A 23890-nucleotide genomic window follows, 5' to 3' on the forward strand; every position below is an offset into this window, starting at 1 on the left:
GTTGTTTAAACAGGAAGTTCCGGTATAAAAGGGGAGGCTCCGCCCCCCTTCACGTCAGATTCGAGATTCAAAATTTGAAAATGGTACATCCAAAATGGCAGACGACAGCGGACAGAAGTCCGGAGCTCAAAAAAACATCATCATTGTTTAAATTTAACAATAAATATTCCCTAATTTGTCAATAAATACATTTATAAATGAAAAAGGAATGTTATAAGCATGATTTTATCGAAGTTGTGACCCAAAAATTTGAAATATACCCGTACCGAAAAACGTAAACAAAGCGTAATGTGTTTAGTTGTGCCGTGACAAGAAACTCACAAAAAGCAACATATTGTTCCCGCCTTTTGCTCCAAGTGTTGACACATGTTTGCGCGGGAAAACACTGGCAGCTTTGACACTTTATAAGTTTTCATGTTGTCTTCCTGTTGGTGTCAAAAATGGCAGCAAAAGAAAGTCGAAAAAGATCGAGATCTACTCTCCAATTTGAAGATAACGAGGAGAAACTCTCCTTACTTCGCGCCAGAATAGCGGAATCGAAAAAATTACTGGGCGAATGCAATAATTATTCATGGATTCCGAAGCTTATAGATTTTTACGACTCCCATCGTGAGAAAAAGAGTGATGCCGGTCGGCCGGATACGTCTGGGACAATAGATGTAAAACTTCCAGTTATAGCTCCACCTTCTTCTTCCTCTGGTCATGAGCCTTCAAAAGTAGAAATCCACACAGCTCTGGAGGACGACGACGGAAAGTACTTTATCGCTTGTAAAGCTACAATTCGTAGCCTGGTGAAGGGCTTGACGGGGTCCAAAGGATGCTGTTCTGTTTGTGGTGGGTTTTTACTTCTTGATAGCTTCCAGATGGAAAGAAGAGGGCATTGTGGCCGTATTAGTTTCACATGCGAAAACAACCACGAAACTGTCTGGTTTAGTTCGCCAATCTTGAAGTCCAAATACGTTGCAAACCTCAGGTGAGCACTGCATTTTTTAGTAAGCCAAGCTAACTTGCTTTTTCGGCTCTCAAAATAAGTAATAATTATGTTCTATTGCTATAGAGTAATTCATGGATTCATGAGCTCTGGGCTAACTGAAACACAATATCGTGGTTTCACCGAAGCAGCTTCTCTTGGCTCAGTTGAACATACATATTTAGATTCAGGTAAGCTTATAATATTAGATGTTTTGTTAGTTTACAAGCTAATATGAAAAGCTAATTGCACTTCATTTTATAAACTTACTTTTATGCACGCATGCATAGTTATTTATAGCATTGGTACGATATAACCATTATTTATAATGCCATATAATTTATCTTTCAGCTCAGCTCAAAAGCATTCGTATGATGGGTTGATATAATGTTGAACCAGAGATACCCGTGTGATCCAACTCACTACATAACAAGACAAGTTTATTTCTGTTTACTTTTGTTATGTTATAGTTTATTTTTCTATTTGATCCTATTTTGATTTCATTCTTTTCCTACATGCATGCGATTCACAAACCATTTCATTCATTCATAAAACGTTTTGTGACATTTTAATATTTTAAAATTATGTTAGCTTATGCCCTGTTTGTATATTTCCTCATTGTTGATCTTTTTTTAGTTTTCAATAAATTGGGTTATCTTTCTGCTGTACAATCTGTATATGAGGATGGCATAAAATCTGTAATAGAAGATATTCAAAAAGAACAGGCATATGTTGACAATGATGGTGATGTAAGTAATATCCTCCAATTCTTTTTTCATTCATTGAAAGTTTTTTGGTTATATTTGAGTGTGGGATATAAATACTGAGAATAATGGTAATATATAGCCATATTCTAGTAGCTATATTGAGTATGCATGTGCATGATCAGTCTTACAATAAGAAGGTTGAGTAACAATCAGAATGGGTAATTCTAACACTTCATAAAGAGATAAAACCAATATACAACCATATGTTTCATTAGTTTATATTATAGAACTTTTAGAACTATAAAACAGAACTTATATCATTTTTATTTTAGATTATAATAACTGATGCCAGACATGATTCCTCCAGAAATGCCCAACATACTACAGTTACAGCTATGTCATATTAGTAAGTGTTGATATTTACTAATTCTGTCTTGAAAAAAGTCATAAGAAAACAACTTATTATACCGAATCATAGTTATGGTGTGCCACAGGGGTATCATAACTGAATATTTTGAGGTTGGCTTCCATTCTATGCAAGAAAAAAATGGATATATGAACCTTCACATCCCTAGAAATTTCTAAACTACCTTACTGTAGTAATAAGAATTGATCAATAATTCTATAATTATTTATATGTTTATTTGTAGTACCAACAAGATCATACTAACCATCAACTGGTCAAAACAAGAGTCCAGTACAGCAGCTTCACGGGAAGTGCCCATGACAAAACTTTTAATTGATAAAATTGAAGAAATGGGTATGGAAAATGATATTGACTTACTATGATTTCTTTATTATTTTCAATTAGTAGATCTCATCATCATCATCTTTGTTTACTCTGTTTACCTCAGGACATGAGATTGCTGAAATCTGCCACGACAATGTAGCAGCCATTGAAAATGGGGCCACCAAAGAAAAACGAATTCTAAATTCTTATGATATTTGGCACAGTAAACTCATAATACTTTTAGATTTATTATTATGAATTTGGTGCTGGCCATGCAACCTGCAAAAATAAAATACTTTTGGTAGCATTTATTAGAAATGCCTACTGTAAAAATGATTTATTTATTCATTATGGATTCAATTCAGAAATTGTTATATTATTTTACACAATATACCAATCAAAGGTGGACAGGTAACCTTACAGGTCAACAAACCAATAATATGACAAGGCAACCAAAAGATCTTTCAGAACATAGATTCCTCAAATCATATTTACTCAAATTTATATTGTATAATTTTGTTACTTTACATTGAAATTTAGGTGGAAAGAATGTGAAGAAAATGATGAAGAAAATAACAAGTGGTACAAAGAAGGAAGAGGGGAGCACCTGGTTTTCTGAACTGACAGATAAGGGTAAATCATATTAGTTGTATCAAAGAGAATACTTGATTATCTGGTCATTACAGATTGATTTGCCTGATATTGGTTTTCAGCCAAAGCAACAAAAACCCATTGCTACTTCACTATGAAGGCATTTTCCACGCAAAACAAGACTACTGCAGAGTTTCAATCAGCCCTATTAAATGTTGTTGATCACTATCAGGTGTGTTAAACTAAACAATATTCATATAATCTTAATATATTACAGCAACATTGCAGCAATTCAGGGTTCTCATTTAGCCTAGATGATTAAATTCCCCGACTGTATTTTCCCTAACATTTCCCTAACTCATAGGAACCATGGGCATACATTACAATATAAAAGTACAATTCACTAGCCCTTCTCCTTTACAAGCAGTCATTTTCTTGATATTCATTGAGTTTACTTGTTAGCTGCTAAATTTGCTATCAACAAATATTTATTACTATATATAACAACAATAAGAGTTACTCAGACTATTGATATTATTGTTTACAGGGAAAACACTCAAAATGCCCAACTGAGAGTAGATGTCAGATGGCTGATTATGTATGCAGCAAAAAGCCTTTGAAAAACCCAAAGGCAATTGAGGCATACAAAAAGGCCCTGACAAAAACTCTTATTTACAGAAATCCAGAAGCCTATATGAGAGTAAGTAAAAATATATATTGATATTTTGAAAGTAAAAGAAAAGAAAATATACATAGACTGAAATATTTAGTGATGATTATTATTCACTTTCTGTAGTAATCAACACATGTACTTGGATATTGGAGACTTGTCTCTCAAAACATTTACAATTCAGACCCTCATAAATGCATTTCTGGCATTTTGAGAGGCATTTCTAGGAAAGAATAGATAAACAGTGTTCATCAATATCATCGAGTGAAATGTATATTAAAAAATTAAAACCCTCAAAATGCACAAGTCTCCTTCTTTCAAACAGTAATTTTCCAATCAATAAATAAAAATTTTTGTGAACCCTAAAAAATGACTGCTCAATGAAGATATATTGTAGCCTGATTTCACTGAAAATTGTTTTTATATTTTGCAGTGTCGTGACACATATTGGATAGAATCATTCCATTCTATCCTATTAATATATGCCCCCAAACGGATTAATTTTGGTGATAACACCTACACAACAAGAATACAACTTGCAGTTCTTGACTGGGTACTTTGTCTTTTCTTGAAGCTTTTTTTTATATAAAGCACATATAAACACTGATACCATAATTATTGCCCATAACTTTATCCTCAGAATGAAAATGTCAACAGGGAAGTATCCTCAGTAATAAACTACCAGTACGCAAGAAACCCAGACAGGAAAGCCCCAACAAGAGTACGACGCCCCAAAACGTTTTGTTTCAGGGATGCTATTTGGCATGTGTTTTTTTCTGCGTGTCTGTAGTTTGCTTGTTTAAATGTTTGTTTTGTGTATGTTTGATTGTTTTTGGTTGTGCTTGTTTAATGGCTTGGTTGGTTTGAGGAAATTGCATACAAACGGCTCCTTTAGGAGCCAACCAATTTTAAAAAGTGAATGATACAATGCACTAAAAAGACATTCAAACAGTATATTAATATAATTATACAAAAATATGGGTGTGGTTCTGGTACAAACTGTAAGTAATAAGTCCTATAAAGCATTGCTAAGGTAAGTATTCTATAAAAGTGTATAATCTTCTTACATTGAATCTAACTGTTCATTTTCTATTTTCTATTTTTTTTAGGTTTGTATATTGTAACAGATAGAATCATGTGTATCATTTTCTTAATCCACAGTCAATAGACCATTAAAACTATATCAATTTTATTGGTGTTCAATAGTTGTCTTATGTTTTGTATTTCATACATTCATGAAAACTTCTGGTATTATTTACATTAAGTTGGTTTTCATAATGGTATTGCCATTTTTCAAAATAAATCTCAAATGACATCAATATTTACATAAAAACTACCAGTTAAACAGTAGTTACAGTGTCACTCATCAACAATGATGTAAAAGAAGTTATGCCCAATAATTTGAATTTTTTTAGCTTCCTTCATAAATACTTCCTTCATAAATAGAAAAATAAAAGCTTCATGGTGTGAAAGATATGAGGGCAGGATAATCTTCTCTTTATGTATCACATACAAGTTTTTTCGTCAGAATTTCACATATAAAAATTTATTGGGGTCCGATCTATATTTGCCAGGAAGGTTGATTTTGTTTGTTTGTTTGGGGGGGGGGGGGGTCATTTTTAGTCTCCTACTTGCAGTTGTTTTCTCTTCTGATGTAATACTGAGATATACTGAGATCATGATGTATTATGAAATAATCATGCACGCTTGTGACCCATATATGGAATGTGAGGAGGATTTGGCCATCGTTTCCTCACATCCTCAACAACACACCAGGGCATCCCTTCCCTTACATCATGAATGTGACACCCTAACTCCTGTTTTCTTTGCAAATATTCTTCTCTTATCCACAGGCCTGCCTTTTTAAGTTTTTGGTAGAAAAATCTATATTCCTTCAGACGCTTTGTGTGATTTGTTGGCAATGGATGTCCCCTGGGCCTGATGGGTCCCAAAACCACACAAGGAGTCTGAAGGCACCAACAGCATCTTGCACTTTTTTCACTATAGATAAAAAAAAAAGAAATAGAAAGTGTGTTACAAAACATTTATTGAAAGTAGATGATTATAATTGTTACTATGATGGCTGAATAAAATTCAGAGATGAATTTTAGGTGGTAAAGGAATGAAGACAATAATTGGCTTGGGTCTATAACTCTCCATTTTTTCCCAAACAAATCTCTTATTTTCTAATCATAAAAAATTCTAATTCTAACTGATTTCAGTTTGTCATTTTCAGCATTTATAATGAAACTTAATTCTAATTGTACCTTGTGAAATGTGCAAGTTTTTTGTCACCTGAAACAAAACAAAAATATTATTAGGTTTTGCCTCTTGAGCCCAGGGTACATCTAGTCTTGTTGACTTTTTTTTTAAAATAATCAGTTTTAATGAGTACTATATTTACGAAATATTGTCATTATCATTACCAAATAAAATTTACTGTTGTTTAATTTCATAAGGGTAAATGGTTGTGATGGTAAATTACATTACTCTTCAATCGCTTACAACTTTATCCTCGTCCATCCTCGCCGGTATAATTTCTTGATATCACATACAAATAGTTGCGTACTCCATAAATAAGCTTACATTTTCGTGACTCCATTTTTTTTCATGCTTTTTTGTGAAAAATGTTGAAATATTTTGAGAAAAAACTTCCTGAACTTCTTCCAATGCAAACTACCGAAGAAATGTATATTGAGCCGCCATTTTGACAACAAACGAGCAAGACGACCTGACTTACCTATGATTTTGCTTTTGGGTTCATCTCCCACTTGACTTTTTGATCTAATGTAATAACAGATCGAAGGAAAAAATGAATATTACGTACTTTACTTCAATTAACACATAATAAGTAATCAACTACGATCTACTGTATTTTACAGAACTACATGAAATCGCAGTGAACCATGCAAACGCGCCTTCTACTTTTCGCGGGCTAGCAAGTTTATTTTGCGCCGGCGCAGACTTGACTTTACCTGTTGCAATTATTTCCTGTCTTTGTTATTTCTTCTCTATTATTTTGGTAATTTTGATCATGATTTCTTTCTTTGACTTCGTTATTCTTGAAAGAAACAAGAAATAGTTTCAAGAAATATTCGCATCAGTTTTACGATAAAAAAAACCACTAGAAATCCTTACCTTTTTTCCGAATCCAGTCCGTCCAATTGATTGTTTCTTTTTTTTCTTTTGTTGTTATTGTTCTTTTTTTCTCTCTCTTTTCTTTTTTTTTTTTTTTTTTTTTGCTTTTGTTTATAAACATAAAACTTCTCGAATTCGACAAATAGTGTACTTTGGGAAACAAGCGACTAAATCTGAGAATTTTTAGCGAATGTCAGGTAGAGATCCGCACTCTACGGTGATTGACAGATAACTGACTCGAGTTTGGCCTGGCCACGCGCCTTTTATACCGGAACTTCCTGTTTAAAACCATTTGTTTTTCTGCACGCGCATTTACTGCGAGCGCTCTACGCTGTTTGCTTACGTTTTTGGGGTTTTTCCGTTATTTCGACTCTGCCCTGGATATGAATGTGCACATCGAAAGCTTAGCAAATACGACGGGAAATTGAAATTGTAATTTTTTCAACTTTCTGGAGTATTTTTACATTTATTTTCCAAAGCTTTCGACCTACATCGTCATCTTAAGGGCAAATTTGAACATTTGAACATAAGAAAAGCACAAGAAAACGTTAGCAAACAGCGTAGAGCGCGCGCGTACTATGCGCGTGCAGAAAATCAAACGATCAAATAAATGATATCATTGGATGATATTTTTAGAATAGATTCTAAAAATAGCATCAAAGTGTGCACATGATGGGGCACGGGGATTCCTTCTCTTAGTTCATATTCTCTTTATGTAGGGGTAGGCCAGCTATAGCTAAGCGCCTTTATGCGATAGTTCTTTTGTGCGTACGATAAAAACATGTATAACATGTTAATTATAATCGTAAATATAATTGATAAATATATTTAGAGAGGGTTACATTATAACCTCGTGCCCCTCTGTCTAGTTTAACGTCTGGATATCAGACGGGAGTGCTATACATTGTCATACAAGTCAAGGCGAAGAAGTGAATATTTAACAATGGCCTATGAGTCATTAGCACATAGGATATTGAACATAGTCAATAGGCTATTGACTCGCAGACCATGAGGGCAATAGGTCTACTCGTTAGTTAGGTTTTAGTCTAAACCTACTGAGCGGTGAAATAAATGGATTAAAAAAAAAAGCCGGTGAAAAAGGCGAATTAGACTCCAAAGTTCTGGTTTTGAAACCAGCTCTTTTCGTTACTAGCGGTCTATCACCAATAAACAAGCTCAGCCAATCAGAGCGCAGGATTTTTAATAGCTCGCTGTAGTAGTTTTAAACTAATTGCAGATATTTTTAGGTCAACCTTATTAGTATTGATAATTTTACTTGACTTAATTCGGAAATAAAAACTTCGTTGTGGTGCGAAGAGTTTCGATCGAAAGAATATCATTCCAGAAATAGCTTTGTAAGGTAAAAAATTATCTTAACTATCCCCACTAGTGTCCTTTTCCGAAAAAGGCAGGCTGTGAAAAAGTTTGTTTTCCACTACCTTTTTTGGGACCGAAAACATCTCCCCGCCCTCCAGCGGCCTTGCTTGCATAGGTACCATTAGGAGGCCTTATTTCTTCATAGTTTTGTCCTGTGGCAGACACAGCCCTTTGACCACCTTGTTCTTGGCCCTTGGAGCTTGATCTGTGAGATATATGGAAAAGGCAACGTTATAGTTGTATGATATCAAGAAGAACTGACTGGAAACGAATAGAAAAATAGATCAAAACAAGACCAAGAGTTTTGCGTGGACTTTTCACTCCAGAAACAAATGAATTTACAGATCAGTTTTGAGAGATTCTATTTCACGCAGGTACCTTGAGTACATCCGCCAGGTCCGTCCTAGCTAGCTACTAGCACTTGTAAAACTGCTGGCGCGTCGATCATGAACGGAATAAATCTTTCGTTCTGGCTCAAGATCTCACGATTGCCGATTGACCAGGCTAGATAAAATGAACATTTAATATATGTAGTTGTATAATACTATTGAGCTCAACAAATGCAGCCTGATCTTAACCGAATGAACGAAAAATCACTGGGAAATGGAGATGTTTGTGGCATCTTTTTCCCGTTCCGGTCTCGACCCAGTCCTCCCAAGATATTAAACTCGGAAATAGCAACGACTAACCACATTTCTACCTGTTTTCAATGATACTTTAACGATTTGAAGGGGACCTGTTAACTATTTGTTCTGATATTTTTTTGAAATTGCATTGCCCAACGAACTATGACCAATTTTCCAATTTGGCACGAAATCATTGATTTGACATTCTATTTCAAACGTCGAGCTGGCTACTGCAAGTTTTCTGTTGATTACTACGTAAAGCCTAGAAATGCCTCCCGCTCCACAAGAAACAACTGCAAGATGGACCTTCTTGTTCCTCAACTTAGAACTAAACAATTCCAGAACTCATACTTCAATAGATTGCCCAGAATATGGAATCAACTGCCTGCCGACATCAAATCATTAGATTCTGTTTCAAGTTTCAAGACTGCTCTTCATAACCGTTACTTTGCTGGTCTGTTGAACACTTACTGCATAGACACTTATAAGACATGGAAATCAATCTGCCCTAAATGCTGTACTACGAATGACATTACTAGCAAACCATTATGTTGCTACTGAACTTTACTTAGCATATCATTATGATATGTCTCAATACATCATATGATTCTATTCTCATATCTTTTTCTTATTTACATCAAGTTGATTATAAGTTCACTAATTTTCCAGTCATTATCATTATCATCACACTATCAACTATTATATCCGTCATCATAACATACGCCATTTGTAATATTATTCCACTTATTATGTGATCATATTGTGGCCGTACTTTATTTGGAGTCATGCTCTGTTGTACGGACCATACCACTAATTGTTTATGTGGTTAAAGCCTGATAAATAAAATAAATAAAATAGATAAAAACAGACTTCCAGAATCTGAGACTGTTTTCCAGCTATTTGTTTGTGCTTATGTGACATAGCAACGGTAACTAAGGGGAGTCGGAACCCAGCGTACGTGTACAATGACGAAATTTGGTTTGGTTGATTGTTATTTAAATGTTGTCAACCAGAAATCTATAGGACAATCCAACAAAGCAAAGTGACAAAACCTATTGTTAAAATGGACGTAGACAATAAAGCATCACAATAGCAATGTTTATATAAACAACAAATATACCCACCTATAAAAACCATTTCATACATAAAAACCTGCATAGCAAGTTTTACTATGGGTTTTAAGAAATGCTTACCCTTACAGTAGCTTGCGGTTTGTTTGTTTCCATATAACTTTTAGTTGATCTACTGCCTTGACCATATACTTCCCTAACTTCTTCTTTTCTTTCAACTTGATTTTCGCAGCATCTATGATCTCTTCTGTCAAGGGTGGATGAGCAGTTTCGTTCCCTCTCTTTTTGACCGGTTTTAGCTGTCTTAACAAATATTCGTTCCACTTAGTTTCTTTCTTTAACTCTTTCCATCTTAACCTTGCTTCATTTTGTTCAACTCGGTCGTCGATTTGCGTTGAAATGTACTCTTCTATATCCTCAGTCCTTTTGTTCTGAATTTCTTCGAAATCTTCCTGCAGCACAATCCTCAAGAGGTTTTCCTGGACGCTTGAACAGAGTTGCCGAATAACCAATTCATCTTCAAAAAGCTCAAACTTCTTGATTTTTTCATCTAAGTTTCCTAACTTTGTCTTCAACTCTCCGATTTCCGCCTTGGCTTCATTGGCTTCCTTTTTAAGGGATGTGTTGCTATTTTCTAATTTTCCCATTTTCATCGCCATCTTTTCTATTTCTTCTTCAAGTCTTGCTATTTCTTCTTTAAGTCTTTGTATTTCTTCTTCCAGATCATGGATTTTCGTTTGGGATTTTTCATCAGTTTCTTCCAGTTTTTCTTCTAATTTTCTTACCTTTTCTTCCAATTCAATTTTTATTCTTTCCTTTTTCTTGATATCGTCTTTCAGTCTTCCTACGTAACTAGTCTTACCTTTCTCGGCCATAACTAAAGCTGCCCTAAAGATAAATGTACGTAAGCAATAATGGTGTTAAAATAAAAAATAGGATTCACCTTGGCATTGTAATAAATGATACTTATTCGTTTGTCTCACATGAGGGTCATGATAACAATAATAATAATAATAATGATGATGATTTATTGAGGATCATTAGGAAAAAGTTATAATATTTTAAAAGGATTAAAAATAAGAAATACATATATATATATTAAAAGTTAAGCCTACAATACTATAAAATATAAATGGATAAAAAAATTTTATACATTGTTTTCCTTTTCGATACAAGTATAAAAGTGATCAATAATAACTTTAATAATTTTACTAGATAAAAACATTGTCAATTACTTAGAAGAGAGATATTAATCAAAGGTTTGCCTAAAAAGCCATTTCTTTACATTACATTTAGCAAAACTTTTAGGCCATATTTCGTTGCCTTTTTAGTATTGATAGGAATGGCATTTACTTTCAGTTTTTCAATTTCCTCATCGGAAATTGTAGCAAAACGATTGCCGGCAGATGCCATTTTGTTGCCGACTCAATATTCCGAGATTCAGAGGTGAATATCGTACAATATTCACCTCCAATTAACCAATGAGCGCGCGCGTTCTTAGGAAGTACATAAGTTGGTATATGCTAATTCTTGTTATTCTACATGCTACTTTTGCTATTCGGATACCTTTTCGATTTGACATGCAAGATTCCGTATTCTACATCCAACCGCAATCCAAGAGATAAATAATATCGCGGGCTCGTTTTAGCGTTGTCCCCCACCCCACAAAATAACATGTCAAAACGTTCCCCAGTGGGGTAGCCCGAGATGCAGCACTCCATCCCCGACAGTACCTTTTGTCAGAATATAAAATTGCGGACGTGCGGCATTCCACTCTTGTCATTCCCTTTAATATGTTCAAAGTTGCAGGTCAAATACATCTAGTATTACCACAAAACCAGAAAGTACAATGTAAAATGCAAAGTTGGATTTTTGGCCCCGAATGTACGCCATAAAAATATTGGGTCGATTAAAGTTCGCTGTTGGACTTGACAGTTAGAGTTTCGAATAATGGAATTTGAAAAACGTCATTCAGTTAATTAAAAATTTAAGCTAATAAAGTGTTTTGTTTATCAGCAGAGAGCCAGGTTTCAGTAACAATCAAAATATCCAGATTATTGAAAAAGTTACGTGAAGTCTTATACGTGTGATACCAAGTTGAGTTCAATTTGTCTGAGCGGACGCCGGCTATATTCTTTCGCCAGTTTTGTAGAGTTGCTAAGTTTTCAAGATCTAAACAAATATTTTAATTTAATTTTAAAATTTTCAGCTTCTACGAAACTGAACTGAGGATAATTTCCATAAGCAGGTAAGCTTTTCATGCTTGTAAACGGTGTGCAGAGAAGTGTTTTCATAAACCAAATTTGCAAACTGTTATTGGTTCTTGCTTGTTTAACTAGACAAAAAAATTTTAAAAGACCACCTGATATTTGTTATTGCTTGATATTTCTTAGTTTTAACTGATTCTAAATAAGCAATACATAGAATAAAGCTTCCAGGTTATTCTTAACTCTGATCCTGCTCTGCTGATCCTCTCCTAAAAGTTTACCACAGGCCTCCCAAATTTTTAAATCAGATCTCCTGGAGGGAAACCCATGGAGATATTGTTTCTTATAAATCCCCCTTGCCCCCTAACTCTCCCCCAAAATGCTGCTAACATTAATAGGTGGATTTATATAAAAGTCATCGCAGAAAATCACAGCTCGATTTGGGGACGAACTTTTTTGGGGTTTCCTGTGGAAACTTTATGGCCATTCTCATATTTTCGCGAAGTGTCTTGCGAAAACTACTTGATAAACTACTTTGGTAAAAATGCAAAAATAAAAGTAGGCCATAGGGTGGGTTTTACGCATACCTCTAATCTCTCGATCCAAATAGCCGTATTGAAAGCAGTTTTATAAAAATCGGTATATTCAAAATATTTTAGCACGATGAAAGCAACTCGCCATAGAGTTGTTATGCAGATGCTCGTCAGTACATCACAAAAACTGTGAGTTTTTTGTCAAACCGTTTTTCACTTTTTCTCGCAAACGAAAAATTATATTTAAACTAATCACTAACCTAATTAAGCGCATCTTTTTTCATCATAATTTCAAAAAAAGAGCGAATAGGGAATGTGCACGAGCACGAATCTCTAGCACAAAGCATGATGGGAAGCCGAGTACTACACAAATCAGAAAACGGAAATCAATAGAATTATCAGGAACAAATACCCTTTTCTTTTCTTTCGACACACGGTGCAACATTACATGTAACATTGCACGCAACAGGACTGTTGCAGCGTGTGTCTACCCCAAACTCGTTGCACGCAACATTGCATTCAACAAATCTGAAGTTAAATCGTGCTCTACTCTTGCGAAACTGCGCGCAACAAATTTCATCGTATGAACATGGTTCCAACATTGCGTGCAACAGTTTGAAATTTCGAACCAATCAGCTTGCAACAAATTTATAACCGCTGACCTAATTTCATAGCATAGCAGTATGACACGAGCGATGTGGCATGACTTTGCTGCAACGTGTGTCACCCCGGTTCAAACTTGTTGCGTGAAATGCTGCACCATGTGTCCGCACCTTTACTGTTTCATAGGAAGTGTCGAAGGAAAAATTGTGAGAGTTATTTTTAGAGGGGCTGAAAAACCGTAAGTAATCGGTTTTCCATCATGCTTTGTGCTAAAGCTTCGTGTTCGTGCACATTAGCTATTAAGAGCGACTGTCTGTAAAAATCGAGTATCGGCCGACAGTTGCAAAAAATCGAATTTCTTTTTATTTTCCCATTAGAACCCCACGCCTGGCTACGCAGGCTAGAACATCATGTAAAGATTACACTGTTCGAAATGGGCAATTTATATAATAATAGTAATAATAATTTATTAATCTATATAGCGCATTTTCCATTAAAATGATCCATGCAAAGGTTATTAGATCTATTCACCGCTTTTAACGGCGTGTTGGAAATTTTAAGTTTTCTCCAAACTCCAGTCGGCAGACAGAATAATGACAGTCTATTTACCAAGCTGAATCTGAAATTTCTCTAAGATAATAATTAACTTTTCGTTGATTTATTTCATGGTCTGTTCTGTCCCAAAATATATGGAACCTTTTTTTAAAACGTGAAGCATCAACTTTACCACAAATATGAAGAAAGTTAGAAGACATGAATTGTATGAAGAGCTAGCTAACGGTAAGTAGGTCAAGGTAATATATTTCTTTAGTTGTATCTTAGTTTGAGCATAGTAATAGAGCGAGATGACTATTTATCAGTTAGACGACATAAAAGCGCGCCACTCTTTCGCTTGTTAATCGTTCTTTATATTTTCTCTAATGCGTCTATATCGCCATGGGCGCGCGCTTTTATGTCGTCTAACTGATAAATGGTCAGTAAGCGAGTCAGTTTGATAATGAATCGGCAACTGATATGCAATACACCAACTTTTACAGAAAAAACTCAAGTAAACATAACTATATTTGTTTCGGGATTTGATATATATATCTCAGCACAAAAATTACTAGATTGAAAGCATGGAATGCTAAACGTTTACGCATTGAATCCTACAGAACACGTTGATATGTAAACGATCTTGACCTGTTGCGTGACAAACGTTTTTTCTCATAGCAGTTATTGTCATTTTCGTATTCAGCTTCGATTTCTGAACTTAAAAAGCACAATTTTACTCTAGAAAACACTTCTTAGACGAAAGATATAACAAAACAAGTTTCTTTTTTTCTTATATTTTGCATATTGTCAATGAATGCCAGCGTTGAAAATAGGTAGTCGCATTTCGTGCTTTGCCGCGGGCTTTGCCGCCTCCAAATAAAAATCGCTCGCAGGTTTGCGTTTTATTTGTAGAAGCTCCGATTTGGCCTAAAGACACTAGAAGAGATGTTCTTTAATGTGATGTATATCAAAGAAGAGGATCTTCAAAGAAAGCTCGCTGAGTAAATATTTGCTTCAAAAAAAGCGAGACAGGATTCATTTGCATATTGAACGACAGTCTGGAAATTATGCGTAACGACACGCGTATCCATAGCATGACCTCATAATACGCGTCAAGCATAAATCATAGCATCGTCTTATGCCATAAGATTTATGCTATTCACTCATCTTATGGCATAAGATCCACTATCTTCTCGGAATCCATCCCAAGAGGGGGTGGTTGGGGTCTGTCTTGTAAAATATTTCGTAAATTACGTCGGGGTAATAAGGAATATCCTTATCCAGCCTACAAAACATCCACTCAGCCCTTCTCATAGTATCTTCAGAAACCTCGGGAATAGAGTCACCGGTAATTTCAGACAAAAGGTAGGGAATACCTTTGTAATATTTCCCTAGCTTTAATTTTTTCAATGTCTTCCTTAATCTTTGCGGGGTTGGTTCTTTTAAGTTAAGCGCAATCATTTCCATTACTTCGTTGTCAAGGTACACGGGGCGATAACCTTGGATGTGACTCATCCAGTCCCTAAAGTATTTTATTCTCTTATAAGGTGTTTTCTTACGACCTCCATTGGAGTAATATTGCTCTCTGGTAGCATTTGGTACGGCGTTTGCGATATTTTTACCACACTCGTAACACTGTGCTGACGTGTCATCTTATATTTGCATCTTCTTACCACAGCAAATATACTTATTTGGCTTGGTGGGCTTAAAGCGGGGCTTAAGACATTTCATGCATAAATCGTAATTTGGACTGAATTCTTTACATTCGTGCATCGTATATAGGACAAACATCTTAAACTACGTTCTCATAGTAATGCGGGGCACCGGTAAAACCCGTAGAGAGCTTTTCGAATCGAATTACACAGGCAATACACAGAGGGACCTTACGGGTAATACCCGCTGCGGACCAATGGTACTTGGCGGGGGTAATACCCGGCTCATACGGTACCCCCTCCGCGAGTCCCCCTTACTGCTGCTGCAATACACCAACTTTTACAGAAAAAACTCAAGTAAACATAACTATATTTGTTTCGGGATTTGATATATATGTCTCAGCACAAAAATTACTAGATTGAAAGCATGGAATGCTAAAAGTTTACGCATTGAATCCTACAGAACACGTTGATATGTAAACGATCTTGACCTGTTGCGTGACAAACTTTTTTTCTCATAGCAGTTATTGTCATTTTCGTATTCAGCTTCGATTTATGAACTTAAAAAGCACAATTTTACTCTAGAAAACACTTCTTAGACGAAAGATATAACAGAACAAGTTTCTTTTTTTCTCATATTTTGCATATTGTCAATCAATGAATGCCAGCGTTGGAAATTAGTTAGTCGCATTTCGTGCTTTGCCGCGGGCTTTGCCACCTCCAAATAAAATTCGCTCGCGGGTTGGCGTTTTATTTGTAGAAGCTCCGATTTGGCCTAAAGACACTAGAAGAGATGTTCTTTAATGTGATGTATATCACTTTTTGATTTGTTAGGTACCAGTAGAATTATTGGAGTCTAAATTTCGTCTAAAATGTGACCGTCAATTGATCACAAAATAAAGAGGGTTTTGTGAGGCTAAGTATAAGTGAAAATGAAATAGTTGGTGAGAAAGCAAATAGTACATATTAAAGATACAATATTAAGTTAGCTTCATGTGAAATATGATTTGAATTGGTTGCTTATCACGCCATCTAGTGGCTTTCGATTCGTGCATATTAATTAGGAAAAATCTTTATTTTATTCGATTTTTCAAACTTTCGTAAATTTCACAAAAAAAAATTGCGCTTGGATTTTTTGATCGCGTTTCCTGAAATACCTATCTATAAATGTTCTTTTGGTTACCAGGGTTACCAGGTTCACTGGTATCTAAGTCTCTAAGAATCTATCGCAAAAAGTTGTAATAGCAGCCGCAAAATTTCGAACAACATTGTCGAAAGCCGTTTAAGGCAGAGCGGTTATGCCATACTGATCAAAGTCATCGAATAACTGAATCTGGAACTCCAAACTTTTATAGCCTTCTTTAAAATCGAAATGCTTCATTTAAAACGCAAACACAGGCTAATCTTTGCTCAGGATTTCCTTCAGAATTGCTTGATTCTTCATAGTTTCCTTTGTTAATCTATGTTTTGAAATTAATAAACATTTTCTAATTTTCATTTACCAGTGAGCTAGAAGTTGAAATACGATTGACCTCAAGCGAAGGTTAAAAATGCATGCGTTTTAGAAATTCATTTTCATCCTTTTATTAGTCTTAATTACAAAATCAAAACTCGTATAAACTTATATGTACCTGAAGGAATAAATTTTTTTACTAATTGTCGTTTTGCTAAAAATCACATTTCGCCGTTTTCTTCAAATCCAAGGTTTTTCTTCAAACTCCCTATAAGACGAGAGTGCAGAGTATCTGCATAAACACAATGACATTGAAGGCGAAACCCTTTAAAAATCTTAGAATGAAATACACTTTTAGAATCTAGGATAATCAAAGCACATTATTTGAAAAAATATTACTTGTAATATTATCTCCGAGTCTTCTTAAACAGTCCAGCTAAACCGTGAAAAGATCTCTTGGTAATCTTTGCCTAACTAGTTCAACAACTGAATCTTATGTAGCGACTAGCATTTTCTCAGCCTTTTCTTTAAGTCAACTAGCGACTTTGTACAGGTCCTACGAAGCCTTCCGTTTTCTCCAGCACTCAGAATTGTCTTTTTCTTCGCTCGCTTGTGTCAATAAGGCATTGTTATATTTGATTTGTCTTAACGTTTTCTAATTCTTGGCTTTCACGTGACGTCACTGACCTATTTCGACCTATCCAAATGTGGGCGTCCGCCATCTTTGTGCACCTCCGAGTGTGAAATGTTATGATAATAGTAGGCCATTTTTATAGTGTTTAGAGTTTTAGCTCGCTTCAGAGCCAAATGACGTCTCAAAACTTTGGAAAATGGCTGTGCCAGTGCTCTCGAAATATGGATCAGGTCTTGAAAGTCATGTAAAGGAATGTTATTTGAAGAAGATCGAGGCAGTAGGCGTTGATCCAGTCACCATACCAAGTGAGCAGTTTGATCCTGAATGTTTGCCTCCAATAGAGCAGTCAGATTTGTTTAGTTACTTGGTTTTGCAGACGAGCTATTATACGAACGATCAGTTTAAAAATTACAAGAGTTTGGAAGCATATAATCAAGTGGTGTCTGGATTTGTGGCTTCAGTAAGAGGACGAATTATCTCAAGCAAGCATGTGGTCGTGGCGAAAGTTCGCCATTCCCAACGCATGAATGACCCTCTGGCCGATATTTGGATCATTGCCGGCAAGGATGGTACGATTTTTTCTGCTCATTGTTTGGGTTGTAAAGCAGGCCTAGCAGAATCTTGTTCGCATGTTACCAGCGTCTTATTTTACATCGAATGTTGGACAAGAATCAACGGGAAATTAGCCTGTACCCAAGTTAAGTGCATGTGGCTTCTTCCCACGTATGTCAACTAAGTATCTTACGCAAGGGCCAAGGACATAGATTTCTCTTCTGCGAAAAAACTCAAAGAGATTCTAGACAGTAACATTGATAAATTGAATGATGAAAATTTAGAACAGCCAGGAAATAGAGGAGCAAGCAAATGACTTAATCGGTGGAAGACTAGTTAATTTAGAATTTGTACCAGTTCAGCAACAAAGTAAGTAGCGACTGCGGAGTTTTTTCAGTTGCTTTTGCTACGTGTTTGGCTTTTGGTACTAACCCCAGTCATGTAACTTTTGATGTTGCTAAAATGCGTCCCCATTTATTAGCTTCCCTTAAAGGTGGACAAATAAGCATGTTTCCAACTTTTTAATTCATTCTTTAGCAAAGAAAATTATTAGTGATAAATAATAGTCAGTAATATGACATAAATATTATAATAAATAATTTTTAATAAATAACCAAAAGCAAAAAGCTGATAATCAAAATAAATACTTCATTTAAGCGATTTAAATCAGACATCTTTTCATTGGAACTCAGTGAATAAAATGTAAAAATGTTTGTGTCTGAACTGTCCAGCATTATCAGCTTCTTACTTTAGGCTCAGTCAAAACAGATTAATTCTGCTTTGAGAAATACACCAACATATTAAAATCTTTTCTTTCGAGATTCAATCTACATCTCTTATTATGAAATCTAGTGACAATATTAAAATAAGCAGGAACCCATGTTCAGGGGAATGGTGTATCAGGGAAGAAACAGTAACATGACAATGAGTCATACATAGAGCAATATTTCTAGCAATAAAATTAATTAATAAACATTTCAGTTGCTATTGAATATTATTAGACCTCTGTTTACCTTTGGCATAATATTTTTCAATTTCTCTCTGGCTAAAAAATTGTTAGTTGAATCAAAATCAGTATTCATGTATTAGCCACAGTTATCTTCTTAGCACATAATCTCAGATGAAAAATTAGGCCATAGGTAAAGAGTTATTTTCACTTTCTTTTTCCTTCATTGCCTTTTTCATATCAAAATTTAATTTTTAAGATTGTTTGTCCCCTCCATATTTGGACTTGTTGAAGAACGTGAATAAAATTGTTGCTTTATTTCTAGTGAAATAGTAATTGTGATTTTAGTGTTTCGTGCCTGTCGCAATGTAATAATGATTTCTCCTGGTATAATGTTATTATAGAAAAAACTTTAAACATTGTTACCACCCCTGCTTTTTATGAAAAACGTACTACTCAAATGGCACTATGGAAGGACAAAAATTAACAAGTGCAGAGCAAACCCTTAAAATGCGGTCAACGATTGGTACCTGGAATTCAGGTGACCCATTCTGGTTGCTGCTTACAAAGTTTGTGGGCAGTGTTCCTTCCAGAATAGTGTATTTTCGCCGCAGTAGACCAATCACTCTTTCGACATGTATCCTAACACTGGCTATCCCCCTTGAATGTTCAACGTCAATGGGATCTAACTGGGCTTTCCCTTTGGTAAATGCTGGAATTACCAGTTTTCCATGCTTTAAACCAACACTTTCTGTGATGGTAAATCCCCGATCAGCCATGACTGTATCCCCTGGGGTCAACTTATCTAAGAATCCACAATTCTCAGTTAAATATTTATCTGAGGTGCGGCCACCCCAAGCTTCAGAAACAAAGCAAATTGTACCTTGGGGAGTGATACCAATAAGGATCTTTATGGTGTTGTGGTGCTTATAAGATGAGAATGTTTGAGCTCTGGCCATAAGATTTGTTGGTTTTTCAATAAAAACTTCAAAGCAATCGATTATGACAGTTACTTTGCGCCTAAATGTATATTGAAAGCACATTGGCATAGTTTTCCACAACTGTTCTCTTTCAGGCCAATGGATAAAGCAGGACAACCTAGAATCCATTGCCAATATCCAAGAGGTAAATATTCTTGATACACTTGACAGGGACACCACGAAACGATACGCTAGGTCTTGAAAGGGAACGTTTAGTCTCAGCTTCATCAGTACCAGCACAAATTCTTGAAATCTATTAATAACTGTAGATTTCCGTTGAACATGTGGCGCGACATGCTCAAACACCACCATCAGGACTTCATAGGAAGGTAGTCCTGTGTAAAATCGAACTTTATCAGCTGTATCGAAGAATTCTCTGTCCGGAACTTGATATGCAGATTTTAAAAACATGTATTCAAATTCATCTGTCTGTGTGTCAGCGTTCTGTGAACCTTCACAATAAGTTAAGTCTAAGTCCATCTGTGTTGACTCGTCCTTGAAAGTCACTACGGGTGTCTGGGTGCTCTTGTCGAGTATTTCTTCACGCTCATCATTCGCACTGCTGCAAGAAGGCTCAATATTAAAACATGAATTACTCTGTGTTTCGGTAGAAAACTCGATATCTTGGACAGCATTCCCAGTTTGATTCAAGTCCTTCTTTTTCCTCTCGACTCCAAGTTGCTGATGCTCTATGATTCGCTTCCTGCGCTCTCTTGCCCTTTCAGCTCGTTCTGTCTTAGCTTTCGCTGCTTCCTTCAGATCTTTTTCCTGACTTTCCTTTTTGCCAAGGTTAATAGTTGGAACCCAATCAATATTATAACTGTCCCAGACTTTTGCAGGCTTTCCAGAGACAAAGTGAAGACCACAAACACGTTCGGTTTCAAGAACCCTCTTCGCGTCAGTATCGCCTCGACTGATGGCCGAAATCCAAAGCCTTCTCCGCTCTCGTGTCAACTCTTCGTGCTCTTCGCCTTGATTCGATATCACTTTAGGTATTGAAGAAAAGGAAACTTTTTTCTTACCGCTCTTTGAACCGCAACCAACTACGATACAATGCACCATGTTCAGTGAAAAGTTCACACATATCTCTCTGTTAGCGTATGTTTGTTTACTATCGAGGGGCACAAAGATGGCGGATAGCAACCGTTGTCAAGACCGGTGTCACGTGGGTGAAAGCCAAGAATTCTCTTTTTTACTCCTACGAAAGACTAGCATCCGAAACGTCAGTATAATATAATAATAATATAATAGTTCCTGAGCATTATTAGAACTCAATGCTCTTACATAAGTGTCCTAAGGTCAAAAGCAATGAATACCAATGAGATAGATAGATACCAATAAAAAATCAGTATGCGAACAAATAAAAGGGGAAGAAAAATCAGGATGTGAACAAATAAGTTTTAAGCTCTGATTTAAACGAGCATATCGTACTAGCAGTCCTAACGTTGTATGGTAGCGAGTTCCATAACCTAGCAGCAGCTACGGAAAAAGATCGGTAGGTTTTTTCATCTTATCACGGTGTATAATTTATCTTTTTATCCGTTCACTGTTTCATTAGAAACACCGACGCAGCTCACACTTTCTTTAAGCTAGTTTTCTCTTCTAGTTTTTTATTGTTTAGTTCTAAAAATATATGTCAACTTGTGCTTTTCCTTGTTTAATTTTCTTTTCATTAACTATTTTTGTCCATGAAAGAGGAATGGATGAATATCATTTTTCATTTCAACGCTAAACATCATACACTCAACACTAAACATCGCTTCATACATTTCTTTGTAAATAACTTCATGTTTTACATTAACCCAAAGATCCGCTTAGGGACTTAACGCACATAACTTGCGGTTAGAATCATTTTATGGTATCTTTTCTTCAATACAGAGTATAAAACTAGGAGATATTTTGATTACAAAATACAAAGAAGTGGAATGTATGACGTCACAGAGTCCTATAAATTCGCAAAAATATAATACTTCACATCCGAATATCAGAAAAACTTTAACCAGTGATTATTAGACCTTCAAGGGTTATAATTCCAGTAAAGTTTCAGCAGAATTAAAATTTGGATGATTTTCGTGCTAGTCCCCCTTTAAGGCCCGTTTACACTAGTTTTGCGAGTTTTGCGGCGAGTTTTGCTGTGATTATTATTATCTTGTTTAAGTTAGCTTTTAATTTATAATTTTACAATTAGTACAATTTTTATTGTTTTGTTTCACATATTTTTACATCTCAATTTTTATTTAGCTGAGTTAATTATATATTATTTTTTATTAGTGAGCGCTCTGAGCAATAGAGTCCTCAAGCGTGACGTCACGCTGCCATGACTTCGGAAATTTGCGGTCTAAACAAACCTAAGACACTTATCAAAACATGGCGTCTTTATCGATATCCTCGCTCTTTTCTTTCTTTTCTGGAGAACAGAAATCGATAAATCGAGGAGAAAACCACTTGAAATCAAACCACGTGGAAAGCTTTATCTATTCAGGTGGAATTATCAAAGGTGAAGTTAAAGCAAGCATGAAAGATAAGATCTACAAAGTCACAGTAAGTTGTTCTTTTGAATCACTACACGTGCCCTCGAAGGTCACTCGAAGGTCAATCTCAGCTGTATTGCGTTGTTTATGTTGAGGAATTTAATTATTAACGTTCTCTCTTTATCAGATTTATCTCGATGAAAACCTGAAAATAACAAGCACGGAGTGCGAATGTCCTCGCGGCGAGTTTAAGTGCAGTCACGCGGCGGCCATGTTTATGTATGGCATACACAATCTCAGTAGAACCGATGTGGAGTGTCAATGGAAGCGAAAACGACAAGCAGAAACTGTGCAATCTGTTGCTGAACTGTTTCCTATGCCACCGAAAAAGAAAGACTATAGAGCGAAGAAGATCGAATGTGGCTGTACAACGAACTGAAACGCTACGGCAAATTTACTGGCACATGCTGGATCTTGAGTCCCGAACCACAGGCTCCTGCTCCGCTTCCAATCAATACCATCGATGATATTATTTTCTCAGAGAGATTTCTTATGGCCTCTACGACTGAAGAACAACTAGAAGTGCTGATAGAGAATGCTAAAGTTGATGAGAATGTAATCAATCTGGTGAGCTCTCTCACAGCTGGACAAAGGAACAATCCTACATGGCACCTAGCCCGAAGGAATCGTCTAACAGCCAGCAATTTTGGCTCTGTTCTCCATGCAAAGAGAATCACTGCATCCCTCATAGAGCGTCTTCTTGGAGACTACAATTTAAGTGGAGTAAAAGCAATTACATGGGGACAGGACAATGAGACTGAGGCTCTGAAAGCCTTTGAGAAGATAACTGGTCTGACACCTGTACAGACAGGCCTATGGTTGCATGAGTCTGGGGTTCTGGGTGCTTCCCCAGATGGACTTGTTGGAGATGACTCAGTAATTGAGTGCAAGTGTCCTTACACGCATCGGAATGAGACCATTAAAGAAGCATGTAAACACAAAGACTTTTATTTGAAGGAGACGGACAATGGTCAGTACACCCTGAGCACAACTCCCATCTACTGGCATCAGTGTCAAGGCCAGATGTTTCTAACAAAGCGCCAGTATTGTTACTTTTTAGTGTGGACCACTAAAGACACTGTGGTCATTAAGATTAGGAGAGACGATTCATGGAGGCAAAATATTGCTATCCTGAGTGACTTTTATTTTCACCAACTTTTTCCAAAAATTGTAGATGGAGAACTTTGAGATAATGAGCCCAATGTTCAGTCATACAAGATAAGCAAAAAAATCTTGCAAAGTAAAAGCTTCCTATTGACTTTTTGGCTCTGTAGCCTGATGTGCTAAAATTGACAATGACAGGAAACCTTAGCAAAATAAAACAGTTCCTGTCTTTGCATTTTTTTTTTGCTTGCATTGTAACAGATCAGCAAAACGGCACATGTA

General features: G+C 35.9%; 2 protein-coding genes, 1 long non-coding RNA gene and 2 pseudogenes across 4 annotated transcripts; 3 read left to right on the forward strand and 2 right to left on the reverse strand.

The window, feature by feature from the left end:
* LOC116289623 (uncharacterized) lies at window positions 1-4828 on the forward strand. The gene is made up of 11 exons (XM_089036125.1): window positions 1-973; window positions 1058-1161; window positions 1607-1719; window positions 2010-2083; window positions 2328-2437; window positions 2532-2630; window positions 2948-3040; window positions 3121-3230; window positions 3546-3698; window positions 4102-4221; window positions 4309-4828. Exons 1-11 carry the CDS (start codon window positions 441-443, stop codon window positions 4456-4458), a joined length of 1659 nt encoding a protein of 552 aa, XP_088892251.1. The 5' UTR covers window positions 1-440; the 3' UTR covers window positions 4459-4828.
* A 457-nt stretch (window positions 4829-5285) lies between these two features.
* LOC116289624 (uncharacterized) lies at window positions 5286-6891 on the reverse strand. The gene is made up of 4 exons (XR_016120782.1): window positions 6644-6891; window positions 6409-6452; window positions 5936-5963; window positions 5286-5669 (listed from the first exon to the last, which is right to left on the reverse strand). It is a non-coding gene; the product is annotated as an uncharacterized LOC116289624 (long non-coding RNA).
* Window positions 6892-17586: 10695 nt separating this feature from the next.
* LOC148907747 (uncharacterized) lies at window positions 17587-19317 on the forward strand (annotated as a pseudogene).
* Window positions 19318-19445: 128 nt separating this feature from the next.
* On the reverse strand, window positions 19446-21077 carry LOC148907748 (uncharacterized). The gene has a single exon (XM_089035618.1). It carries the CDS (start codon window positions 21033-21035, stop codon window positions 19446-19448), a length of 1590 nt encoding a protein of 529 aa, XP_088891744.1. The 5' UTR covers window positions 21036-21077.
* A 1240-nt stretch (window positions 21078-22317) lies between these two features.
* Window positions 22318-23842, forward strand: LOC148907749 (uncharacterized; annotated as a pseudogene). The gene is made up of 2 exons (XR_016120762.1): window positions 22318-22514; window positions 22632-23842. The product of XR_016120762.1 is annotated as an uncharacterized LOC148907749 (transcript).
* Window positions 23843-23890: the final 48 nt, after the last annotated feature.

Source organism: Actinia tenebrosa, unplaced genomic scaffold (assembly GCF_029948245.1).
Source record: "Actinia tenebrosa isolate PJP-AT-01 unplaced genomic scaffold, QUT_ActTen_1.0 PGA_scaffold3__52_contigs__length_22856419, whole genome shotgun sequence".
Taxonomy (NCBI): Eukaryota; Metazoa; Cnidaria; class Anthozoa; order Actiniaria; family Actiniidae; genus Actinia; species Actinia tenebrosa.